Source organism: Conger conger, chromosome 18, assembly GCF_963514075.1.
Source record: "Conger conger chromosome 18, fConCon1.1, whole genome shotgun sequence".
NCBI classification, from domain to species: Eukaryota; Metazoa; Chordata; class Actinopteri; order Anguilliformes; family Congridae; genus Conger; species Conger conger.
Genome location: NC_083777.1, coordinates 14,259,958 through 14,283,205, shown reverse-complemented (window position 1 = coordinate 14,283,205; position 23,248 = coordinate 14,259,958). Strand labels below are relative to the sequence as shown.

Sequence of the window (23,248 nt, the reverse complement as noted above, 5' to 3'; positions counted from 1 at the left end):
AACAGAATTCATGCACACTGCAATTGGTAAAGCAAAAACAAAAATGTTTTTATTTTTATTTATTGTATATAGTACATAAGAGAATAGAATAGCAATTTATGACACACCTTGACTTCTATACACATCTAAATATACTTGTAAATAAAACACTCAAACATGTCAACACTGGTAAACTTTTAAAAACGTCTTTTTGAAAAATTATTTCAATTCAAAAATGTTACCTGTGTAAGACAACTATTGACTTTTCAAAAAACTTTTCAAAAATAAGTTCTAGGTGTCCTTAAGTCACAGTATCTATGTAAAAAAAAATCTATGTCCAGCACTTTAGTCTCTCGTGAAGTAAACAAAAGCTAAGCACTTTAACTTCAACTTACCCAAAATGTTGAGCCACAGAAGTGTTCCAGGGCAGTGGACATAATTGTTCTGTCCAGGGTAGTTCAGGAATGGACAAGATGGTCCTGTTTCAAAGTCAGTGGGCAGTATGGACAAGGCATTAGGGCCAAAGGCAAAGCATGATTCAGCAAGAATGGCAAGTTCTTAAATGAAGAGCAAATTGTTGTCTCCTCTACAGGCTTCCAAACAAGACACCACGTGGGACAGATTAATTCTTAACCCTGCTTTTGTGAAGCGATTGTAACTGACTTAGTGCCAAGGAGACACTCAGGAGGACTTTATATAGAAACTTTATAGAAAGACGCTTTATAGAAAGAAGTCAAGAGAAACATTTTGTGGGAGAAATGCACCTTATCTAGTCCAGCTATGAACACGGCTTCCCAGAATCTGTGTCCCTCCTCTTTTTCATTGGCCACTGGTCCAAAGTCCAGAGAGAAAGAGAGCGAGTGAAAAGAGCGAGGGCGGCAGTACCATGGGCAGTCCTCAGATGAGCAGAGTCCATTGAGGGAAGGGTCCTTTTCTCAGGCTCACCACTGACAACCTTTTGCTTTCACAAAACAGGAAGGAAGTCTCATTAAGGCAAGCCAAGTAACTCGCTGCATTCCTTCTTGTAGTATGGTGACGGGGCAGTTTCTTGGCTTTTGGGACACATCGGATGAACATCGCATGAAAATGGGCTTTGATTGTGACCTATGTCAATGCAGTACACCTCAAAACTAGGCCAGTTGCTATGGCACAGAAGCAAAATGTTTTCACACAGTTCTGGGGCTTTGTTCCAATGCGAGCCCACAGGCCCAAGAGAGACTCCTATAAATACCCCTATGAATGAGTTTTCCCACATCACTTTCTAGTGTACTACTGCTTTTTCTTCCTCTTGTGCCTCTTTTAATGGACCAATGTGAGTTCTGCTGTTTGAAATATTTTAATTGGTCAAATATATTGTTCCAGAAATTGGGTCACTGGGCTATTAATACCTATACTGTTCAACAACTGTTTAACCATTTGTATTATTAGTTCATTTGATGGGATTCTGTCAACAACTAGTTTCTCTGTTTACCTTACAGCAAAATAAACTGATGGACACTCAAATTTTATACAGTGCAGTCCACAAGTATTTGGTACATTAAAGCTACCTTATACTTTCCGGCCAAAGATGGTGTTTGTACAAAGAGTATTTATAATTTGTTATAAGGTTAGAGAACACATTTTTTGACCATTCCTCCATGCATAACTTTTCAGAACCATTTTATTCTTGGAATTCCCCTCCCTTCAGTTTCGGCCACAGGTTTTTCTGGAGACTGAGATGGCCATTGACCATTGGTGTGTGAGTGGGTGAATGAGAAGCATAAATTGTACAGCGCTTTGGATAAAGGTGCTATATAAATGCCAGCCATTTACCATTTGAATTAATTTATCTTAAATGGTGCCCCTGGACCACCGGCAGCAAAACATCTCAAAAGCATCAATGACACACCACTATATTTGATGGTGGGTGTTAGGGTGCACCGAGGGTGGAAGACACGAAGGACGAGGGACTGTGATGATGAGGTGCTGAAGGTGTATTTTATTTACAGTGATAACCAAAATAATAATAATAATAATAATAATAATAATAATAATAATAAACTAAGAAGGAAGATTTTACAACAATCAAAAGAAAATGGTAATGAAAATGGCGTGTACTTTGGCTATGCCAAATAAAACAAAAAAAGATCAAACAGAACGTAACACACATGGCCATAACAAGAATAACAAACAGCTAAACACACAAGAATAACAAGGGGGTACTAAACAGAAATTAAAACAATAATTCATGCACTATTCAAATTCCCCCCTTGTCTAAATTAAACAGGTGGTAGTTCCCGCTAATCACCCTTCATAAATATCACCTGGTTCCCTTCCCTTCCTGTTTGGTTGTGAGACCAGGATTGAACAGACCCAGGTAAACCTTTTGCTTTATGCGGTAAAACATTTTTAAAAGCACCCGCTGTGCATTGTTTACTCCCACTCAGTTTAAAATGTAAAGTGTGTTGTGTTGCGGTGTTTGTGTTGCATGTCTGTAACAGTGTTAGTCTCGTTGAGGCGCTAGTCCGTGACAGTGGGTATGGGTGCTTCTCCTTGTATACAGTCCATTTTGCTGCCGAACATGTCGCTGGTGTATATGGCCAAACTGTTCAATGGCACTCTCTTCCAGTCATAATTCAATGAGGTTTGGCAAATGCAAGATGCTTGGTTTTATTTATTGTGCTCAGTAAGGGCTGTTTTTGTGACACTCGTCCAAAGAATATGCTGGTATGGTAGTGCCATTTTATTTATGACCTGGACTTGATGACCACAACCAATCTGCAATTCTTAAACTGCAATCTTTGGGTTACTTATGGCCTCACCATCTTCCTTACTGTCCGTAGAGATAATATGCACTTGCATCCTCTCCCTGGAAAGTTTGCAACCATTCCATATGTTTTGCACCTTTACTGCCCTTACAGTGCTAAGTGGTATGTTTAACAGTTTTTTTTTTTTTTGGACCCATTACCAGACTTGTGATGGTCAATTACCATTTTATTATCATCTGTGTCTAATGAATTGACAGCTCTTTGCCCTTTCCCGTGCTGATGGTTGACACAAGGATTTTGCATGCTTGTTACCTCCTTTTCATACTCTAGTGAAACAGGAAGTAATAAAAGACACAATATAGTTCCTTTTGACTGAGATTAATCGTATCATCAGGATTAATTTTTTAAATAGGATGTCAAAGTAATGGAATGTTACTAATTTGTTTACTACAACAGCTGCTACTAATAATACAAGTACCAAGAAAGGAGTTTTGATCACTGCTATAGCTGGATATAAATGGAAACCAAAAATCATGGTTTTGTTTAGCTCTAAGGACAAATGATTTGTTCTTTTTGTTCTTTTTGTGTTTCGTTTCAGCCTGCAGCAGACCAATGTACAAATTCAAATAAAGAATCTTAAGAGACATTATTTCTTGTGGATAGTTAATGACAGAAAAACAGGCAGAAATGAAACTCTTAGTTCTCTAAACAATCCTGCCTAAAGTGTGCATCATTATTAAAGCATAAAACAGACAACCACAGCTGTCAAAGAATATTATTTTTTTGACGGTTTTTTGACGGATATTTAACATCTGTAATGCACAGACACAAAAGAGATTGTTCTCTGTTGAAATGACTGATTCCTTGTTATGGTCACCAATAACAGGAACATATGAAGGGAAACATTAACGGAGCAATCAAATGCAAATAAAAAAGATATATGTTGGTAATACGGTCTGATACACTGCTTGTAAAATCAAAGTACAAGTAAGATTTGTTTAAAAAAATACAAATAAAAATGAAATACACCAGTAAATGCAGTTTGAGCAGATGTCCATATGAGTATGATTGAAAAACTTTATGTTAAGCAAAGTGTCTCACAAAGTGTTACTGGATTCCATTCCACTAGATGGCAGTATATGTATACGGCAATAGCTTGTGTGCCTGGTCGGTTGTAGGCAAGCTGTGACCTGAAGCCCCCCTTCAGCCAATCGCACATCACTAGCCTCTTCACAGCTACCCAGTTACCTAGCCAGCTAATATAGCACTGCAAAGGCTATTTGCAAAAGCTAGCAAGGTTAGCTATCATATATAGTTTGGTTTAATTCAAATCAGTAATGTTAGAGTATCAAATAATTCACACCGAAAGGGTCCTACATCTTCAAGGCATCATTTGACTAATTACCTGCCTGTAAAGCTCCACTAAACTTTAAAATAACAATAAAGGTGTTTGTTCTATAACCAGTCTCAAACATCGGTATTAGACTTAACCATCCAATAGGCTACTGATCAGAATGGGACAAATCAGCCAAAATTAGGATTCACAGTGCACTTCTTCTTCATGTGTACCTCAGTTACTGTATCTACAATAACCAGCCTATTAGGATGGTAGAAAAGTAATTTCTCACTAGACCTGTAGAGATGCTAGCTTGCTTGTTAGCTTGGGTCTTGCACTTGGTATCAAATATAGATAGGCAATAAATAGTTGCTAACCAATAAATAGGCAATTCACAGACAGATTTAAAAGCATAATTTCCTTTACAGGGGCATTACTATGAGCTAGCTAGACATCCAAAATTGATTAAAAAGTCATTTAAATCGTTATATAATTCTAAATGTAAAATTCCAGGCTGCAGCCTGAAGTCATCATGGCAAAACAGGCAGACTTTCCTTTGAGAATAAAGTTTTACATAAAAACACCCTGGAATCAATGCAAATACAGCCATTATACAGTGTATGAAATTAAACCTGAATAAAATTTCTGAAACAATATTCATGTGATACTTTATTAGGAAAAAAGTAATTTGGTCACAAAACAAAAGCGTTTTGATAACAAACAGTAAGGACGCCCTGTAGTCAAGTAAACTTTTTCAATTGTAGAAACTTTGTAGAAAAGCAGCCATTACTTTAAAACATCTTCATGAATAACACATCAAGTCTTGTGAAAAAGGTTGCTAACTAATTTACAATTTAACAACTTGACAAAACATGAGAATATTGACATATCATGACTGTGAGCCTTACCCTAAGTTACACAATAACAACTACTCGGGGTACAGAATCAACATCACAACATTATTTGGCAGGCTAACGTCAATGCAGGACTCAGGCACCATGCGCCTTTTGCTACCATGAAAAAAAGACAACAATAAACCAAGTATAATGCTGGAAATTATGTTTGCAATGAGTCTAAACCAAATATATCATTGCCAAATAATTTTCTTTTCAACATTCTAGCCTCCACAAAATATTTGCTCCCATGTGTGAAATGCACTCCTGTAAGTCACTTTGGCTAAAAGCATCTGTCTGCTAACTGACCAAATTGTACATTGTAAAATTGTATTGCAGTGCGAGCCATTAAGATTCAGGGGTTACACCCATGCAGTTTTGACCGTAAATACAGGCATATAAAAAATAAAAAATAAAGTTTTTATACAAATCTTGAAATTGTTTGGCTGGTGTAAAAAAGTAAATCAGAAAACATGCAGCCAAGGAGTGGGGTTTTTGAGGAACATGGTGAACATTTTTAAAATGAAACATTCTAAAAGAAAAGATGACAATGAGAGTGCATACAGTAGGTGGCGGTAATACACTAATTTTAGTTCGTCAACCACCACAAAGACCAAAAGAAGAAGAGGCTCACCTGTTGAAGTCAATATTATGGATTTGAGCCAACCATGTGACAGTGCTAACCTTGTAGTATGCGCAGTACAGTACACAACTGCCAAATAAGTGTATACAATTAAAGGGGCTCGTTCTTGCAAATTGATTCCACATACAGCCACAAGTAGGCTTTCTGTTCTGTTGGAAAGGACACAGGCCATAAAGCAGTGATTAATTTCAATGCAGTTTTGACGGTTTAACAGGTTACAAAATGGCCGTATGTTTTTCATATTTCAGCAAAGCATTCCAGGACATGCTGAGCTTTACATGAGTAAACATCCACTTGACTTCTCCTTCACTCATCCAGTCAGAAAGAAAGCAAAATGGTATTTATACACTAATCGTTTACATCATACAAAGTGAAATGCACCTGCTTCTACAGTAAACACTTCTACATTGTGCTTGACTAAAGAAAAATAAAATGACTGAGTACATTTCTAAAACAGGGCGCAGGAGTTGATAATGATTAATGGACTTCATTAAAGCTTAAATTTGCTCCATTAGAGAAAACTGAAGATAAATGATTCTGCAGAGGCTCTGCATATTCAGAAATTAAAGTAATTTATTAGAAATTAATATAAATTAATGGAAATTAATCTACAAAAAACAGTGCAAGTCTAGCACCAGTCTGATGGTACGGGTGCTCAACAACAGCGAGTTCTAGACTCTTCATTACTATTGATATATTACAGTAAGTAATATGCTTTTTATGGCTGTACAGACCCACAGATCTGTATGCCCTCAGGACAACTGCTCTTATATACTGTGCTCACTGTATCAGTCCATCCATGTGGCATATAAATACAGAAATCTCCTCAGTCTCTTCAGCACCGCAAAAATGTAAAAACAAAAGTTAAAAACAAAAGAACAAAAATGGCCTTTGTTCCCCACAGCTTGAAGGTGTACTATAATAATGACATATTTATTTTGTACAGAGACCGGAGCCAGATGAGAAGCAGGTTTTAGCACTACCTTGTTTTCCTAATGGCTTTTCAAAGTGTTTTGATCCCCGGTGTAGCCACGGTAAGATCTGTTGTAACAGCTGTTGGGCCCCTAACCCAACATTGCTCCAGGGGGGAATGTTTCCTGCCTAGTCTAGTCAACTGTAAGTCGTTTTGGATAAAAGCTTCAGCTAAATAACATGTAATGTAATGACTTGGTAGAAGGTAGAAAAGAGAATGAAGTGAAGTATATTGCAAATGTGTTGCCTTTTTCCAAAAATAATAAAACATAACAGCAAAGTGCGTTTTTTAAGGTCCCATATTGTGGAAAATGAAAATTCCCTTGCTGTGTGGATTATAAAGGAGTTGAAGGGGTTATAAAAACAGTGAAAGTATCAAAACACACAGTCCACAAATAAATCCACACAATCTGTGTAAAGAAAATGTGCATTTAAATGAGCCATTTGGACTTCCATGAAGTTATGACCTCACAATTATATGCTAATTTGCTTCAGCACGGACCACCTTGGATATCAGGACCTAAAATAAAACACTGGAAAGGTGTACAATATGGGACCTTGAGTGAGTCATTGTAACATCTGAAAGCAGTAATACAGAGTACATTTGCCCATAAATTGAAATTGAGTTGAAATATCATAATACATTTAATTTTAATTTTGTCATTGTATTCCACTTCCGTCACAGGAGGGGTGCAGGTACCCTAGAACGTAGGTCTCTTGTTATCAAAGATTGACTGAATTTACCCTTTATAATTCAGATTATCTGCACTTATTACTCCCAATTTTGAATGGCAAATGTCAATGCTTTTTGTTGCCATAATGATAATTATCTACAATTCAAATCAGTTAAAAGGCTACGTCAGCCAAGTTTTATTTAATTTTACAGAGGCAGAAAAGGAATGGAGCCATTTTTATAATGATAGTTTCCGTCTGCGTCAATTAAGCGCACAGACCATTTGCTAACATGCAGAAAGAGACATGTGCTCTTTGTGATTAATGGCCTAGCAGTGGAAGGACAAGGCGTTCTTTCCAATCACTAATTTTTCACCTCCTATCTCCTTTCCTTGCTCCTTTTCCAACTCCTAGCTCCACCCATCAGGAGAGGCAAGAAAAAGAGGAGGAAAGGAGAGGTGAAGACGAGGAAATCAACGCAACGTGAATCAGGCAAATGTCCTCGCTCCTTCAATCATCACTGATCATTTATATGTCGCACTTTCCGAAAAAATACATTCGCAATGAATGAGCTGATGTTTTCTTGCTCAAAGGAAGGTCTGGGAGTTTTTCGAGCTCCTAGAAGGAATATTTAACAAGTTGGAACATCCTTAAAGATAGTGGACCTCCATCGATTTCCGGGGCAGGCGAAGGAGGTAAGAAGTAAAAAAGAAGCAATTGGAAAGAGCCCCAGGTCTTGAGTCGATAATTGGGGGTAGAGGGTAATGGCAGTGGGGCTCTACCCCTGGTGAGCACCCTCTAGTGGCGGGGCTGTCTCCTCACAGCCAGGTGCTTGAGGCAGACTGTACTACCAGGGTCCGTCACCCCAGATGTCAGCACAGAAGAAACAGTTGGGACCTCAGGCCACGGACTCTTTATTAACACATCTCTGAGCACACTGCTCTGTCCAGTGCTCAGTGGTGCTCTGTCTGGCTTGCCACAGAGGTCTATAGCCTTTCGAATCTGATACAAATCCTTTGCAGCGATTTGAACCTGCTGTTCCGAGAGCCCTGTCCCAAACTGCAAAAAAGTAGAACAAAATAAAAACAGAAATGGCCTTTGTATCAGGACAGGACTGTGCTAGCAGACAGAGAAATCCTCATATCTCGATTGTGTCCCTTAAAGTCTACATGTACAATCCAGTTTATTTCACAGAGCCTGCTCACTGTTCATTTATGGCAAGGTCTTTCACAGGTTACAAAACAAATCATTAAACTCTCGCTCTCCCCAGTGCTCCAAAAACACAGCAGGGAATTCAGCGCGGCCCACAGCCATGGTGAAAAACCTCAGCACTCCATTTCCGCCGTTTAAAACCGAAATACAAATACAGAGCATAAAATTCACAAAAAAAAAAAAACAGTCACAATTTAGACTGCCTAAAGTGTCAACCACAGTGTCCCGTGGCGTAATAAATACAGACCATAAATAACTTACAAGTACCTGAGCGGGGACTCGTAGCACCATACTGAGCCTCCACCCCAAACTGGGCTCAGTCCCTTTTTGAGAAACTCAAATGACAAAAATGAATCCAAAGGGTTCAAGTTTCTTAGTGCAAATTAGGATCGTGTTCTGTGTACGGGCGTACACGTGCCCTGTCCTTCCGTCCTCTACTTCACATTGCCGATCGTATGCGGCTTTGGCAGGTTGCGCGACTGCCTGGGGGCGGGTCTGAGAAGAACAAAAGAAGAAGAAGGTTGCGGTCACACGTTCCTGCATGCGCATGGCGACATCCTTAATGAAACCGTGGAAGAACATCTGCAATAACACTGGAAACCTCCGTCGGTTTGACTTACCTGGTGTGCTGTGGGACGGCAGGCGCAGGGCGGGGGAACTGGGGGGCACTGAGGATTGGGACGGGCACGGGAACGCGGATGCCCCCGGCAGAGGGACCACAGCCCTGCCGGGATGTTCGACTCAGGGGGTCTGCAGGCAGGGGCTTCTGGGGCGGGCTGGGCTTCTCCCAGTCCTGTGAACAGACCAACGGGGGCGTCATTAGCTCAGGAGGTAAGAGCGCTCGTCTGCCAGTTGGAAGGCTTCCAACGGGCTGGTTGGTGCCTTGCATGGCAGCCTATAGCCATCGCTGTGTCAATGTGTGTGTGAATATGTGTGAATGGGTTAATGAAAGGCATTCATTGTAAAGCTTTGGATAAAACGCTTTAGATAAATGCCATCCGTTTACCATTTACCAACAGTGCTTTTACATACTGACCAGCACACTTATTTTACTCCGGAAATATTCTGAACACCCAGCGCAGTGACTTCATTTCTTGCAAATACAATAAAGTGTTTATGATGCCACGAGATAAAGATGTATCCTCAGTGTCTGTTCACTGCAATATCACTTCTGATTGGAAGCTAACTAAGCTTAGACGCCGCTGATTGGTTAAAAATGTAAATCACAATGCTACTTGCACAAAAAGTCAGCTCTGTGCAGGTCTATGCAGGCAGTATAAGAAAACCCAAAAGAATAAAACAGTCTTAATATCATATTTGTTTTTTTGCTTTTATATTTATAATAACTATAAGGCTATATACAAGATTTTTGCACAGGGTCTTTAACTCTTTGGATGCCAGAAAAACTGGAACAGAAAAGATTTCTGTTGCAACAAAGCATGTAACTAAAATAAGCAAACATATTGCAATCATTTGCAATCATCAGATGTTTTCTCTTAAAATTGTCAGTAAACCACAAATCTTACTCATGTATAAAGGTTTGAAGTACATAAAATAATGAATCAACTCAGTTGTGAAACACACATTTTTTGCAGATGTGTCCAGACTAGTTTCGGGTCAGTGGTTTTACTGCTGCTCCGCCACCAGGGGGCGATACTAGTCTTCATTCTTGAGCCAAGATGGCTGATTGGCAGCATTGTGGGAGCATGTGATGGAAAGTCATCATATGCTACTAATCCACTCCAGAGGGTGGTGGAGAGTAGGATGAAGTAATGACCAATGTCTGCTGATGCAGTTGCCACAGCTGCTCTCTATCCAATCACATGGAAAGGGTTTAACCACACAGGGTTGGACAAAACTTCAGCCCCCTGCGTTGAGTCTGTAACCAAATGGACCCAGGCTTTGTGTGTTCATCCGCTCCTCTGTTCTGTGACCCTGTGGAAAAAGGCAGTAACCCCTGTTTTCAACTGCCCAAGCCAGGCTGTTGAAGCCCTGCTTGGCATAGCGGATACCACACGAGTGGTTGTAAGGGAGTGACTCGCAGTGCACTGCTCCAGCAGGACAAGCTCTTTAACCGCCGAACGGGAGAACCATGTCATCCGCCGTGGAGCATTCTGGGAGCTTTTGGGTCGTGCCAAGAGAGGCAAACCTGTTCCAAGATGCCCAAGCTAAAAGCAAGACGGATTACAGTACGTGTGTCACCGCAGAAAGCATCAAAAAAAAGTCTGACTCCCACGCCATTTGACACCAAGTTTTGTGATATCACCCCTAAGTGGTGGAGTCTGCTCTCTGCGCTAACGTGCTAACACACCATCGAACTGTGATCCCTTTGATTGGATTTAAAGAGCTTGCGTGGGGTCTTTTACGGTACCTTGTTAAATGACGCAGTTGTTTAACACCATTACACATCTGCAGAGTCCACAGTGTTAACCAGTTTACACTTAATGGCTCTACTTCCCTTGTAGTAATGCCAGGAGAAACTCTACTCGCAATACTATCCCCGTTACTGCTTTAAACACCAGAACATCCACCACTTCCCCAAATTCTAGTAAATGAGAGTAACTCTCCAACGTTAGGATGTTGTCATTAGCCAGAGGCTGGAGTTAGGTTTCTCAGCCTTGAACCCAGCAGGTTGTCTGTAGCCCCTGTCGTCGGTGATTCATTTTGATCGTAAAGGCGAGCCGACTGGCAGGGCTGGTTCTGATCCAATTAACGCAGCTGAATTTGGTGAGTTCGCTCCCATTAGGGGGTCACAGCGTGCCCAGCTCTTACCTGCAGCTCACCGGAAAGCCTGTACCTTTCATCTCCAAACCCCATTAGGCCGTAATCAGGAGCACGCACGTGCAGAGCCAATCTGCTTTTTTCCTGGGGAGAACAATAGGGCAAAACCGGCCTTCTTTTTGAAGTTCATGTCCTGATCGTGCTGAGAGACACTCACTCGTTCCACTGTGGTTGGCTCCAGTGTAGGTCATTCTGACCCGTTTCAATGTAAAGTCAATGAAATGATGTAACGTAACACGCAACATTTTCAATATTTTCTCTAGAGTCTACGGATGAGAAGTGAACACGTCTCGGAAACTCCAAAACTCCAAACTCCCAACTCAGAGTGTGTGCACTATAACACCTGGGAGCTGTTACAGTCCCTCTTATTTATTTCTGCTTCATAAATACGGAGAAATATATTCTGACAGGGTCAGGTAAAGAAAAATCTCCATTGGGTGTTTTCAATTCATGGTTTGAATTTCAATACATTTCATGATCCTCCTCCCTTGTCTCATAAATAAGAATGGCACTTTATCTGTTATGTTGCTCTCTCATTATTCTCCTATGTGAGTTCAATTGGGGTCCAATTTTTACACCACTGAGGGCTTAAGGTCTGACAGTTAAATAAATTACATGTTTTTATAAATCTCTTGAGCTAGCTAGCTGGCTCACTAATTTGTTCAGTAAAATTAAATAATAATGCAGTGCTCATAGTTTCTGATTAGTAGAGTCCACCTATATTCATACAGTTTGCTGATTAAGGTACCTTAGCCAAGCCTTAGCCAACATCCAACGTATGATTTAAACCATTACCATTAAAGCTTATTGTTTCTAGGCATAATTACTGTACATCACATGGATGAATCACTACAGTTGCAAACCAACTAAGTTTCACTGTCAGATTTCAGTGAAACCGCCAGCAATTGATTTAATTGAAATTAACATATTAAAGGTTGTGGCAAAGATTTATGGGATATTACACCTGGCGAACGATAAATTTGATGCTCCCTTCAAAATGGCTAAATTACGACATCTTAGTAGGCATACTTCTGTGACGCGAATGAATCAGAACAGTGCATTAAAGTGCTGCTTTTTAAGTCTGCTTTTGGGTGAAATTGAAGGTATCCTGCATATGGTTCACCCAGAAGCACAATGTGAGTATTCCCCTGGTACTGCACTGCAGACTACAGGAAGCACCCGAATCATGGAAATTCAATAAACCATGAGCGATTTTGTGTGTACGGGTAAATCTCCAGCACAGAAAGTAAAGCCTGATTCATACTTCATTGAAAAGCCCTTGCAACAAGCGTTGAATGACAAAAATGTTGCATTTTCACCTGAAAAAACACCTACACCTTTTCTCATGTCACTCACCTCTAGAACTCTCTTATGGCATGGACGTCATACTTTGTCGTACAATGTTAATTGACAGGATCAACCAGATGGAGCATCAAAAGTAATTGTCATGGACATGACTTGTTTTTAAAAAAATTAAACAAACTGTTTGGCTGTAAGAAGTTCTTAAGAGTTTGATATCTTGTTATCATACAGACAATAGAAGCCTCATCACACACCTTTGTCAAAGTATGAATGCAAATCATCCTGCGGGCTTAAAATGTTGAAGCGCGCCCACACTTACCTGCTCTGGCCTGTAGGGGCGCTGACGAGGCAAGCTGCGGAAAGAGGCTGCTGTCTGAGGGGAGTGGCCAAGCGGAGGGAGGGCCCTGTGTGGGGGTGGAGCCGGGGGCGGGGCCATGGGGATGGGAGGGCTGATGCGGATTGGCTGGTACTGGGGGAGCCTGCACAGGCTGTGGGAGGGGAATCGCTGAGGTGGGAGAAGAGGCTCCGCCCCTAGGTGGCCAGGCTGGAGACAAAACACACAGAACCATAAGACACTATTTTCATCATATACACTCAGTGAGCACTTCATTCAGTATTTCATACCACTGTTGTAATGTGTGGTTATTTACATTACTGTCACCTTCCTGTCAGCTTTGACCAGTCTTGCCATTCTCCTCTGACATCTCTCATTGACAAGGCGTTTCTGCCCACTGGATTTTTTTTTTCTTTTTTCAGAGTATGCATAGTGTACATATATGCATACACACGCACACATACACACATACACAGAAGTCTACAGAGCGCATCTGCACTCTGCCCATAATGCACCTTGTGTCTGAAGACATTGCCATTAGCTGTCAGAGTCAGGAGAATCTCTTCATTCCCGTTTTCTCATCATCTCCCTGTTTCCGGTAAATCAAACGCTCCCAAATCAAAGCAGCTGTCTGATTGGCCCGAGCAGATGTTGCTCCTTGTGAGCGAGCCTGAGAAGGCCTCTCTGGATCAACAAAGTCGACACGACCAAGGACACAACTACCATAACCAGGGTCACAACTGCCAAAACTAAAGGCCACAACTACCATAGTCAACTGACATGAACTGACAAGCAACTCTGATATCATTCTAAGCTCTTACAGTATATAAATTGTTCCTAATTTCCCTCAATTTAAACAGCTCTTCCTCTCCCGGTTGACCCAAACAGATGTGTCAGTTCTCTAACTGATGCCTTTAATTCCACTCTGCTATTGGGCCCATTATAGGCTATGTCTCATGACATTGCAGCAGGACTGAAGTTTCAAAGCCACTGATTCTCATTTAAGGGTCCAAACCCCGCACCCCTCGTTACTATTCCCCAAGGAGCGAGCTGTGCAAATTAATTGTTTCTTCTCTCCACAGTCATCTCAATGAAATCAAGAGCTCTGGAATTGTTGTGCACTTTTATCAAATATGACCTACGAGATGCATACAACAGATTGAGAACCTAAAATGGCTTTGTTATGCGTTGACACTGACATGGATAATATAACACAGTACTATGATATGGGAATTAAAAGTCCCAAGGCTTTGACTTGTAATGATAATAATAATAATAATTTGGATGTCACTTTTCTCTCTCAGGAGTTAAGCTGGCCGCAGGGATCTGATTTGAGAGGGTGAACTCTGCTGTGCATTCATACAGAAACTGTGGAAAGATTTCCAAAGGGTCTTTCACTAAACACGTTAACAATAAAGGAATTATAACCAAACAATAACGGAGGAACGTTATCAATACGGCACTTTAGATGTATTCCTTTTTCCACCAGAAGAGAGATGACATAATAAAGAGGCACTGGAATGTGTAAGCGGAGCCCTTTAGCATACTGCTGAAACTGTGCTGTAACTGGGTCATGGCACACACAGCTCCTGTCTGCCTCCACTCTCCATGGCGACAGCACAGAGCTTGCCAGCCAATCACGAGTGCAACGACAAAACAGTGAAAAGCACACAAGGCCGTATCCAGGGTGCCCGCACTCTCAGAAATAAGGTGACAGTGGAGGTACACTTTTGTTCTTCAAGGATCAAATTTCCCAAATGTACAGTAATGTCCCTGAAAGTACAGTAATGTTCTCTTTGGGTACAAATGAGTATGTTTTCCAAGCAAAAAAGGAAATAAAGCAAAAAAGGTACAAACTAATTTATATATTGCTGGCTAGGCATGCATTTTTAGGCACTTTTGTATATTTACACTCACCGAGCACTTTATTGGGAACGTTTTTACTTTATTATACCTACTTATTCATGCGATTATCTAATGGTTTGAGTATCTCAGAAACTGCTGATCTCCTGAGATTTTCACATACACACTAGTCTCTAAAGTTTGCAAAGAATGGTGCAGAAGACAAAAGAAAATCCAGTGAGCAGCAGTTCTGCAGACAGAAACGTCTCGTTAATGAGAGACGTCCAAGGAGAATGACTAGACTGGTTAAAGCTGACAGGAAGGTGACAGTAATGCAAGTAACCACACATTACAACAGTGGTATGCAGAAGCATCATAACTCTAAGTGGATGGGCTACAGCAGTAGAAGTAAAAAAAAAAAAAAAAAGCCTATTAAAGTGCTCAACTGTGTGTATTTATGAGAGTGCAGCTGAGCTTGGATTGAAGAGAGACCACCGCTCGTGCTGCATGTATCCGGGGTGGACTGTGGGTTGGTGGTCAGACCCCCAGTGTGACCCAGACTGACCTTGTAAATGCTGTAGCTGTGGGGTTTGGCTGGGGGTTGGTGCTTTGGGGAGCCTCTGTACGCAGAGTGCGGCTGATTTGGGCTGGACGGCCTGCTCGAGCCCACGGTCCTGGAAAAAAGCAGAGACAAATCTTTATCAATAACGCACTTCACTCCACTTGTCCTTGTCTTCATTACATTTAAGCAGAAAGTATTATCCAGAATGATTATCATATATAAAATGTTCATATAACTGGATATTTACTGAGACAGCTAAGGATAAGTACCGTGCTTGATGTAACTGGCAACCATTAACCATTATACTATTCTGCTGCGCGGTTGTCTTCTAAAAATCCTTTTAACATTTCTCTTAAGACGTGAGGTCCATAAAATGTCTACAGTGTTTGTTTCATGTACAGAAATCAGTTCCTGATTTATGACCCCTTAACTGTACACCAAACACGAAGAGGCCATTAATATGAGTAATGCCCCCTCCTACCTTTCCATAAGCACTGTCTTCACCTTGAATTTTAAGAAGACTAGTAAGCTGTACCTGAGCTTCTCGATGGTGGTCTTCTTGTTGGTGAAAAGCAGGCCAATGAGAGTCTTCCTCTTGCAGCACATGATGAGACCAGCGGTTATTACCACCGCCATCACCACCAGGACCGCCACTGTCACACTCCTGCCGTCTGCTGATGTCACACGCACACACACACAGACACGCACGCACACACACAGACACAAACGCACATACCCACAGGGAGAGAGAGTGAGAGAGAGTCAATCTATATGACTCCACAAGCGTTTTGATTCACTGTTCCAAATTTCTGTTCAGTTTGAAAAGAAAGGACACTCACTATACGCTCCAAAAAACAAATAACGTGAATTCATGAATTTATTCATTGGCTCAATAAATTCACGTTACTTTTTTCTGAATCGTATATCGTGTGCGAGTCCTTCCTTTTCAAACTTTGAAGTGTTTTTGTGACCCAGCACCTCGCATAAACTGCTTTTGGTGAGCGCTTTTTATTCTGTCTTATACCAAATTTCTGCTCACTCATCCATGAATGTATGGCTGTCTTTAAATGCGCATTGAAAGCGGTACTTTAGAAGCCTTGGTGTAAAGGTCCCATACTGTGGAAAATGACATTTCCCTTTTGTGCGGAGTTGAAGTGGTTATAAGAACACTAAGAACACTGTGAAAGTATCAAGACGCACAGTTCCCAAATAAACCCACACAATCTGTGTGAAGAAAATGTGCATTAATGCGAGCCGTTTGGAATTCTGTGAAGTTATGACATCAAAACAATACGCTCGTTTGCTTCAGCATGGCCCAACTTTTGGCTGGAAGAAATCCAAGCGCTCGGCACAGACTATTTTTAGTTAGTTGGAGCTAGTCAGCCAATCCGAACAGCGGTTCATTGATAGCAATGAGCCTTAAAGACACAATCACTAAAACAGCCTGTTCTTGGTAAAGCTCATTAGAGGCACTGGGGAATGGACATGTAGACCTGGATAGAGATCGTTTTTGGTGCTTAAAACACACAAACGCCGTCTTATAGATATCGGGGTGCTGTACCTGCCAGTCTCATGGGACCACTGTCCACACTCCCACCGAAACCAGACCTATCACAGAAAGGAGGGCTCCAGTGCGCCTCACAGTGGCAGTTCTTCTTATTGTTACAGACCTGTCAGAGGATCAGAGTGCAGCTCAGTTTACACTGACGTGACACGTTCAGCAGATGCTCATGTCCAGAGTGACAAAACATAAGTTACCACAAACCACACCGAATAAAATGAACATAATTCAGTCACACACTACACATCCATTTGCATGCACACGCACGCACGCACGCACGCACGCACGCACGCACGCACGCACGCACGCACGCACGCACGCACGCACGCACGCACGCACGCACACACTCCAAACAGACAATTCCAGAATGTTCCGTTCTGGAGTCATAGCAATCCAGCAGGATTACTGATGACATAAAACAAAAAAAAGGTTCAAATATAAACAGTAGAAACCATGTGAAATACTTATTTGTTGGGCAAAATGGTTCTTTGTATGTTTCTTTGGATGGTATCAGTTTTTACACTACACACTTATGACATGAGGGTTCCATAAAGAACAAAAAAGGTTTCTCCTATGGAATCAAATCAAAGAACCCGTTCAGTGATGTTTTGTAGTGAAGGCCATGTTTGGCCTCTCAGGGACAAACGGTCTGTGCCATGCCACCGGGTGGCAAAACTCTCCCGTGTTTGGAACGGGGTGGGGGAAGGGTACCTTTTGTGCAAAACACCACCCCTAACCACAGTGGGGACTGGCCTCCACCCCAGGCCCCCACTCGAATAGAAACCAGCCCTCCGCCCTGCCCTAAAGTCAGGACTTAGTCATTCACAGAGCTGTGGAGAACCACCCATGCCAGGCTGCAGAGATGCCATGAGAGGCCTGGACGATCTCAGAACACAGCAGTTCTTCAACAAGAACTAAAAAAGAACGAATAACTCAAAATGCTGCAGAGCTGATGCAATGATACTGATGATCACACTCGCATACTACAGAGAAATAAAGATGTGTCTGATCTCTAATTGATGGCAGAAAACAACACAAACGAATAAAACAGCAAAAGCACACCCACTTATCCACCCAAATCCCCGGCCCTGTTGTGAAAATTTCAAACACCAAGGCACAATGTGGGTTTTAGCAAAATGAGCTTTTGGATCCCAGCGCCACACTAAGAGGGCCAGCCGCTGTTCAGACGGCAGGAGATGATGACTCATAATTTGTTTTTTAATTCGTTTTTTTATGCTTTTCCTGCCATTTTCTGCCAAGGTAAGGAATGCCCGATCACATACAGCTGTGTATATGCTGTAACCTCCGTGGGAGAGTGTACACAGGCACAGCACTCTTTCAAAGCATCTGGGGTAGCCTGAGGCCTAGTGGCTAAAGTACATGACTGGGAGACAGAAGGTTGGTGGTTCAAGCTCTGGTGTAGCCACGATAAGATCTGCACAGCTGTTGGGCATCTTAAGCATGGCCCTGAACTCCACATTGCTCCCCTGCTTAGTCTAATCAGCTTGCACGGACATGAATCAGAGGAAGACACTTCATATACGGTTTTAGCAAGCAGACCGTGGGAACCTGATCCACACATTGGAACAGAGCCTTAACAGATACCAGACCATGGGTCCCATCAACACACTGGAACAGAGCCTTAACAGATACCAGACCATGGGTCCCATCAACACACTGGAACAGTGCCTTAACAGATACCAGACCATGGGGCCCATCCACACACTGGAACAGTGCCTTAACAGATACCAGACCATGGGTCCCATCAACACACTGGAACAGAGCCTTAACAGATACCAGACCATGGGTCCCATCAACACACTGGAACAGTGCCTTAACAGATACCAGACCATGGGGCCCATCCACACACTGGAACAGTGCCTTAACAGATACCAGACCATGGGTCCCATCAACACACTGGAACAGAGCCTTAACAGATACCAGACCATGGGTCCCATCAACACACTGGGACAGAGCCTTAACAGATGCCAGACCATGGGTCCCATCAACACACTGGAACAGTGCCTTAACAGATACCAGACCATGGGTCCCATCAACACACTGGAACAGTGCCTTAACAGATACCAGACCATGGGGCCCATCCACACACTGGAACAGTGCCTTAACAGATACCAGGCCATGGGTCCCATCAACACACTGGAACAGTGCCTTAACAGATGCCAGACCATGGGTCCCATCAACACACTGGAACAGTGCCTTAACAGATACCAGACCATGGGGCCCATCCACACACTGGAACAGAGCCTTGGCAGATACCAGACCATGGGGCCCATCAACACACTGGAACAGTGCCTTAACAGATACCAGCCCATGGGGCCCATCCACACACTAGAACAGTACCTTAACAGATACCAGACCATGGGGCCCATCCACACACTGGAACAGTGCCTTAACAGATACCAGACCATGGGGCCCATCCACACACTAGAACAGAGCCTTAACAGATACCAGACCATGGGGCCCATCAACAAAAGTATACAGCAAGTTAGGCAAGCTATTAGGATCACAGCAGCCCTTAATACCAAACTTACTTAAAGGTAGCACAAATCTTATAAAATCTAATTTTCCAAGAAGTGGGTGGAAAAAAAACTATTAAACTATTGAAACAAAATATTTTTTTTGGAATATACAGTACTTTTATAGTACTTGATATGGTTATGAAGAATTTACTAAATTGAGGAAAAAGTTCATTTAGATTTCAGCTTATCTTTAAAGTGGGGTGTTTATAGAGCAGTCCCTCAAGACTTCTCCCCGTGTCCCTGTAGCTGACTGTATGGTGGTTTGACTAAGAGGACTCACCCCGTGGCCGTTGCATTTCCCAGAACACTCGTGCACTCCAAATGTGCTGACATTCTGGCACCGCCGGTTCAGACACATCTACAGAACCACAAAAAGGAGGTCAGACACCATTATAAATATACACACTGTGATATAAATCAACTACTAAATTAATCAGTCATTAATTAATTTAATTGGATTGATGTAGCTTATAAAATGAAGGATTTGCCATTGATCATTTAGAGCATCTTCATTTTAGCTAAACACACAATGAAAGAGAATAAATCATATACATCAAATAAGAAATGAGACTGACTACCTACAGAGGAGGAGACATCCAGCTCTGAAGGAATGAAGTTCGAATAAAGGTCTGATCTACACTCAGTGAGCGCTTTATTAGGTATTTACAGACTTTTTTTCACTTATTTGTCTTCTGCTGCTGTAGCTTATCCACTTAGAGGTTTTGACATGTTGTGTGTGACGCCGTCTCCTCCTCTCTCATTAACAAGACGTTTCTGCCCTCAGAATTGCTGCTCACTGTTTCTTTGTTTCTTTGTTTTTTGCATTCTCTACAAACTGTAGAGACTGCTGTGTGTGAAAATTCCAGGAGATCAGCAGTTTCTGAGATATTCAAATCACCCTGTCTGGCTCAGACAAAGTCACTTAGATCTAATTTCTTACCTATTCTGACATTTTATTTGAAAAAACAGCTGTACCTCTTGACCACATCTGCATGCTTTCATGCATTTAGTTGCTGCCAAATGATTGGCTGATTAAATATTTGCATATGTCCATAGCTACTGCTCTTTCGCAAATTCTATAAGCTGACAGGAAGGTGACAGTAACGCAAATAACCACAGTGGTATGCAGAAGGGCATCTCTGAAAACACGTGTCAAACCTTGTGTGTTCAGAAAAGTGGATAGCAGAAGACTTAATAAGTCTAAAAATAGGTATAATAAATAACTAGTAAAGTGTTCACTGAGTGTATACTGAAACATTAAAGGGTTTTTAAAGGCTTATAATGTAAGTATCCTACCTGAGAATTGAACCCTGTAAAAAGCATGGCCAGTTTCTTAACCCTTATACTGTACTACTCAGCCATCTACGGTGCAATACAATGCATGGGTGGTCACAGGGCGGCCATTTTATGTAACATGGCCACTCCTGTTTTTGACACATCTTAAAGGAAAAAAAAACACTTTAGGGTGTGATTGTACAGTACTCAGAAATGCAGTGCAGATGTTAGCTCTTGGCGCAGAGAAAATACATTCTATTGCCGAAGCACTGATTTTATGCAGAATTTTATAAAGGCAATTTTATACAGAATTGAGATCTTGGAACAACGCTGCTGTCAACATGTCATAAAGATCCTGTTTAATACACTTCCTTGGCAGTGTTGCCATTTTCCAGATTTTAAACTGGTGGGATGTTGGTTCAAAACAGACGCATGAACAAAACCAGGCGGTGTACAGACACAGCTATTGAGAGTTCAGTTTTTAGGGTCTCTGCTGTTTGGGCACCATAAAACGTTGAGTTTCCAAACCTTTATCGAACACTGGACTACCATCTAGAACTACCGAATTAACTGTATAAAAAAATATATATATTCTGAAATTATGGCTCATTAAACTGCAGGGGAGCTGATTATTCTGAAAATTTCCGAGAATGACACCTCAGCTCAATTAATCTGACAGTGATACGGGACTCTGTACATAATCAAACGTTTTCTGTTTGCCGTGAATATTAGCTAACAGTATGAAATGGCAGAACGCAGCAAACAAAAATGGCTGCCAATGGGGTAGAAGAACAAAAAATGACAATAATGCTGTTATAATGCATTTAAATCAATGTAATATTTGTTTCATGTACGCAGCTAATCAGCTAGCTAGGATTGTTCGACCTAAGTAGGCTCCATTTGTTTGAAAAAGGAGTTGGTTGTCCACTAAATGGAATGTTCATTTAAAATAGTTAAAAAGTAGGCAACTGTTTGCTGCAAACTGCTGCAAAATTTGCTGTCTTGACCCACATTTCTTTCAAGTTTTGAGAAGCTTTCTGTGTTCGGTCAGTGAGCCTCACCATTCCCTGACCGCACTTGGTCCCGGTTAGAACCAGTCCTGGGTCGGGCATGTCGTCCCCCAGGTACACGTGTGTCCCCCTGCACAGGATCCGCCCCCCCTCCTGCAGTGGGATGTTGGTTTCTATGGAAACGGCGTTTGTGCCGATGACGGGCCGGTTGGCCCCTCCTTGGCACTGGATTTTTCCACACTGTGCATCTCTGACGAGGAAAAAGCACACTGCCAGTCTCACACTCAGAAATAAAGTGACAGTGGAGGTACATTTTTGTTCTTCAAGGATCAGATTTCCCAAATGTACCATGAAAGTACAGCAATGTAGTTTTTGGGTACAAATTAAGTGCTCTAAGCAAAAAGGGTACAGATTAATTATACTATATTGCTGTCTATGGTCTACTTATATAAACAGATAATAACAATTGAATTGCATTCAAAAGTTTAATTTTTAAACTCTTGTAAACTCACTGGGGGGGCGGGGGTGCATTTTTTTTTTAATTTAAATGTCTTGGTACATACTGGTGTTCATAATCACATCTGCAACCAGATAAGATAAGATCTGAACACTGTATGTAAAAACTCCCAAGAATATTTCCAAAGCAAAATCGTTCATATTTTCAAAGGTCCGTTGTATAATGAACCCATTTGGGAGTTGTTGTTTTCTCTCTTCTCTTTCTATCATTGTCACAAAAGAAGATGGACAACAGCATTACCGTGCTTCACATTTGGCAAAAGACCCCTTTGAATCCTTTCCACAGTTTCCATAGGGATCTCCGGCAGAGTTGACCCTCTCAAAACAGATCCCAGGGGCTGGCTTCGCTCCTGAGGGAGAGGGGTGACATGCAAAATGCAGCTTCATCAGCTGATCCAGGATTGACCAATCACAATGTGAGGAGTACAGTCATCACCAAGGCCTGGATTACCCGCTTTGCCTGATTCTACCTTCTCAAATACTGTATCTACCCATTGTAATAATGAATTAATGACTATTACATTGTGGGGCAGCCTGTAGCCTAGTGGCTAAGGTACATGACTGGGACCTGGAATGTAGGTGGTTCAAGCCCTGGTGTAGTCACAATAACATCTGTGCAGCTGTTGGGCCCTTGAGTAAGGCCCATACCCCCATATTTCTCCAGGGAGTATTGTCCCCTGCTTAGTCTAATCAACTGTAAGTCGCTTTGGATAAAAGCATCAGATAAATAACTATAATGTAATTACAGCAGGGGCTGTCAAATTGTTTCATCTCAAGCCCAGCTAAAATGACCACATTTCTGGAAGCATTCCCATGTCAATAAAAAAAGCCTGACACATTTATCCATTTTTACAACACTGACTGCAGGCTCTAAGGCAAAGGCTGTTTAACATAGGGGTAAATGAAAGCATGGTTATATATTAAAATATATACAGATACATACAAACATCACAGGATTACATTGTAGTCACTTCCTCCTACTTCTTTCTGAACATGAGTATTTTTAAATGGTTGGCAGAAGGAACTGAGGAGTCAGTTGCTTTGTGCTCTGTTCTATTCGAGTTGAATTAA

General features: G+C 41.6%; 2 protein-coding genes across 3 annotated transcripts in view; both read right to left on the bottom strand.

Moving 5' to 3' along the window:
• LOC133118072 (ATP-binding cassette sub-family C member 2-like) overlaps positions 1-871 on the bottom strand; it is a 31,600-nt gene extending 30,729 nt beyond the window's left edge. Inside the window, exons 1-2 of the mRNA XM_061227756.1 lie at positions 744-871; positions 375-458 (exon numbers count right to left, since the gene is read on the bottom strand). Of these exons, the coding sequence (XP_061083740.1) occupies positions 375-416 (42 nt within the window). The 5' untranslated portion in view covers positions 417-458; positions 744-871. The remainder of the gene's footprint in view (positions 1-374; positions 459-743) is intronic.
• A 7,889-nt stretch (positions 872-8,760) lies between these two features.
• Positions 8,761-23,248, bottom strand: part of LOC133118698 (disintegrin and metalloproteinase domain-containing protein 12-like) — an 86,088-nt gene continuing 71,600 nt past the window's right edge. The window contains exons 15-23 of one of the 2 annotated variants that reach the window (XM_061228851.1): positions 22,419-22,527; positions 21,713-21,911; positions 19,657-19,734; positions 16,837-16,945; positions 15,811-15,949; positions 15,279-15,387; positions 12,857-13,081; positions 9,075-9,247; positions 8,761-8,949 (exon numbers count right to left, since the gene is read on the bottom strand). In XM_061228851.1, the coding sequence (XP_061084835.1) occupies positions 8,889-8,949; positions 9,075-9,247; positions 12,857-13,081; positions 15,279-15,387; positions 15,811-15,949; positions 16,837-16,945; positions 19,657-19,734; positions 21,713-21,911; positions 22,419-22,527 (1,202 nt within the window). In that variant the 3' untranslated portion in view covers positions 8,761-8,888. The remainder of the gene's footprint in view (positions 8,950-9,074; positions 9,248-12,856; positions 13,082-15,278; positions 15,388-15,810; positions 15,950-16,836; positions 16,946-19,656; positions 19,735-21,712; positions 21,912-22,418; positions 22,528-23,248) is intronic. The other variant, XM_061228852.1, reaches the window with a different exon arrangement.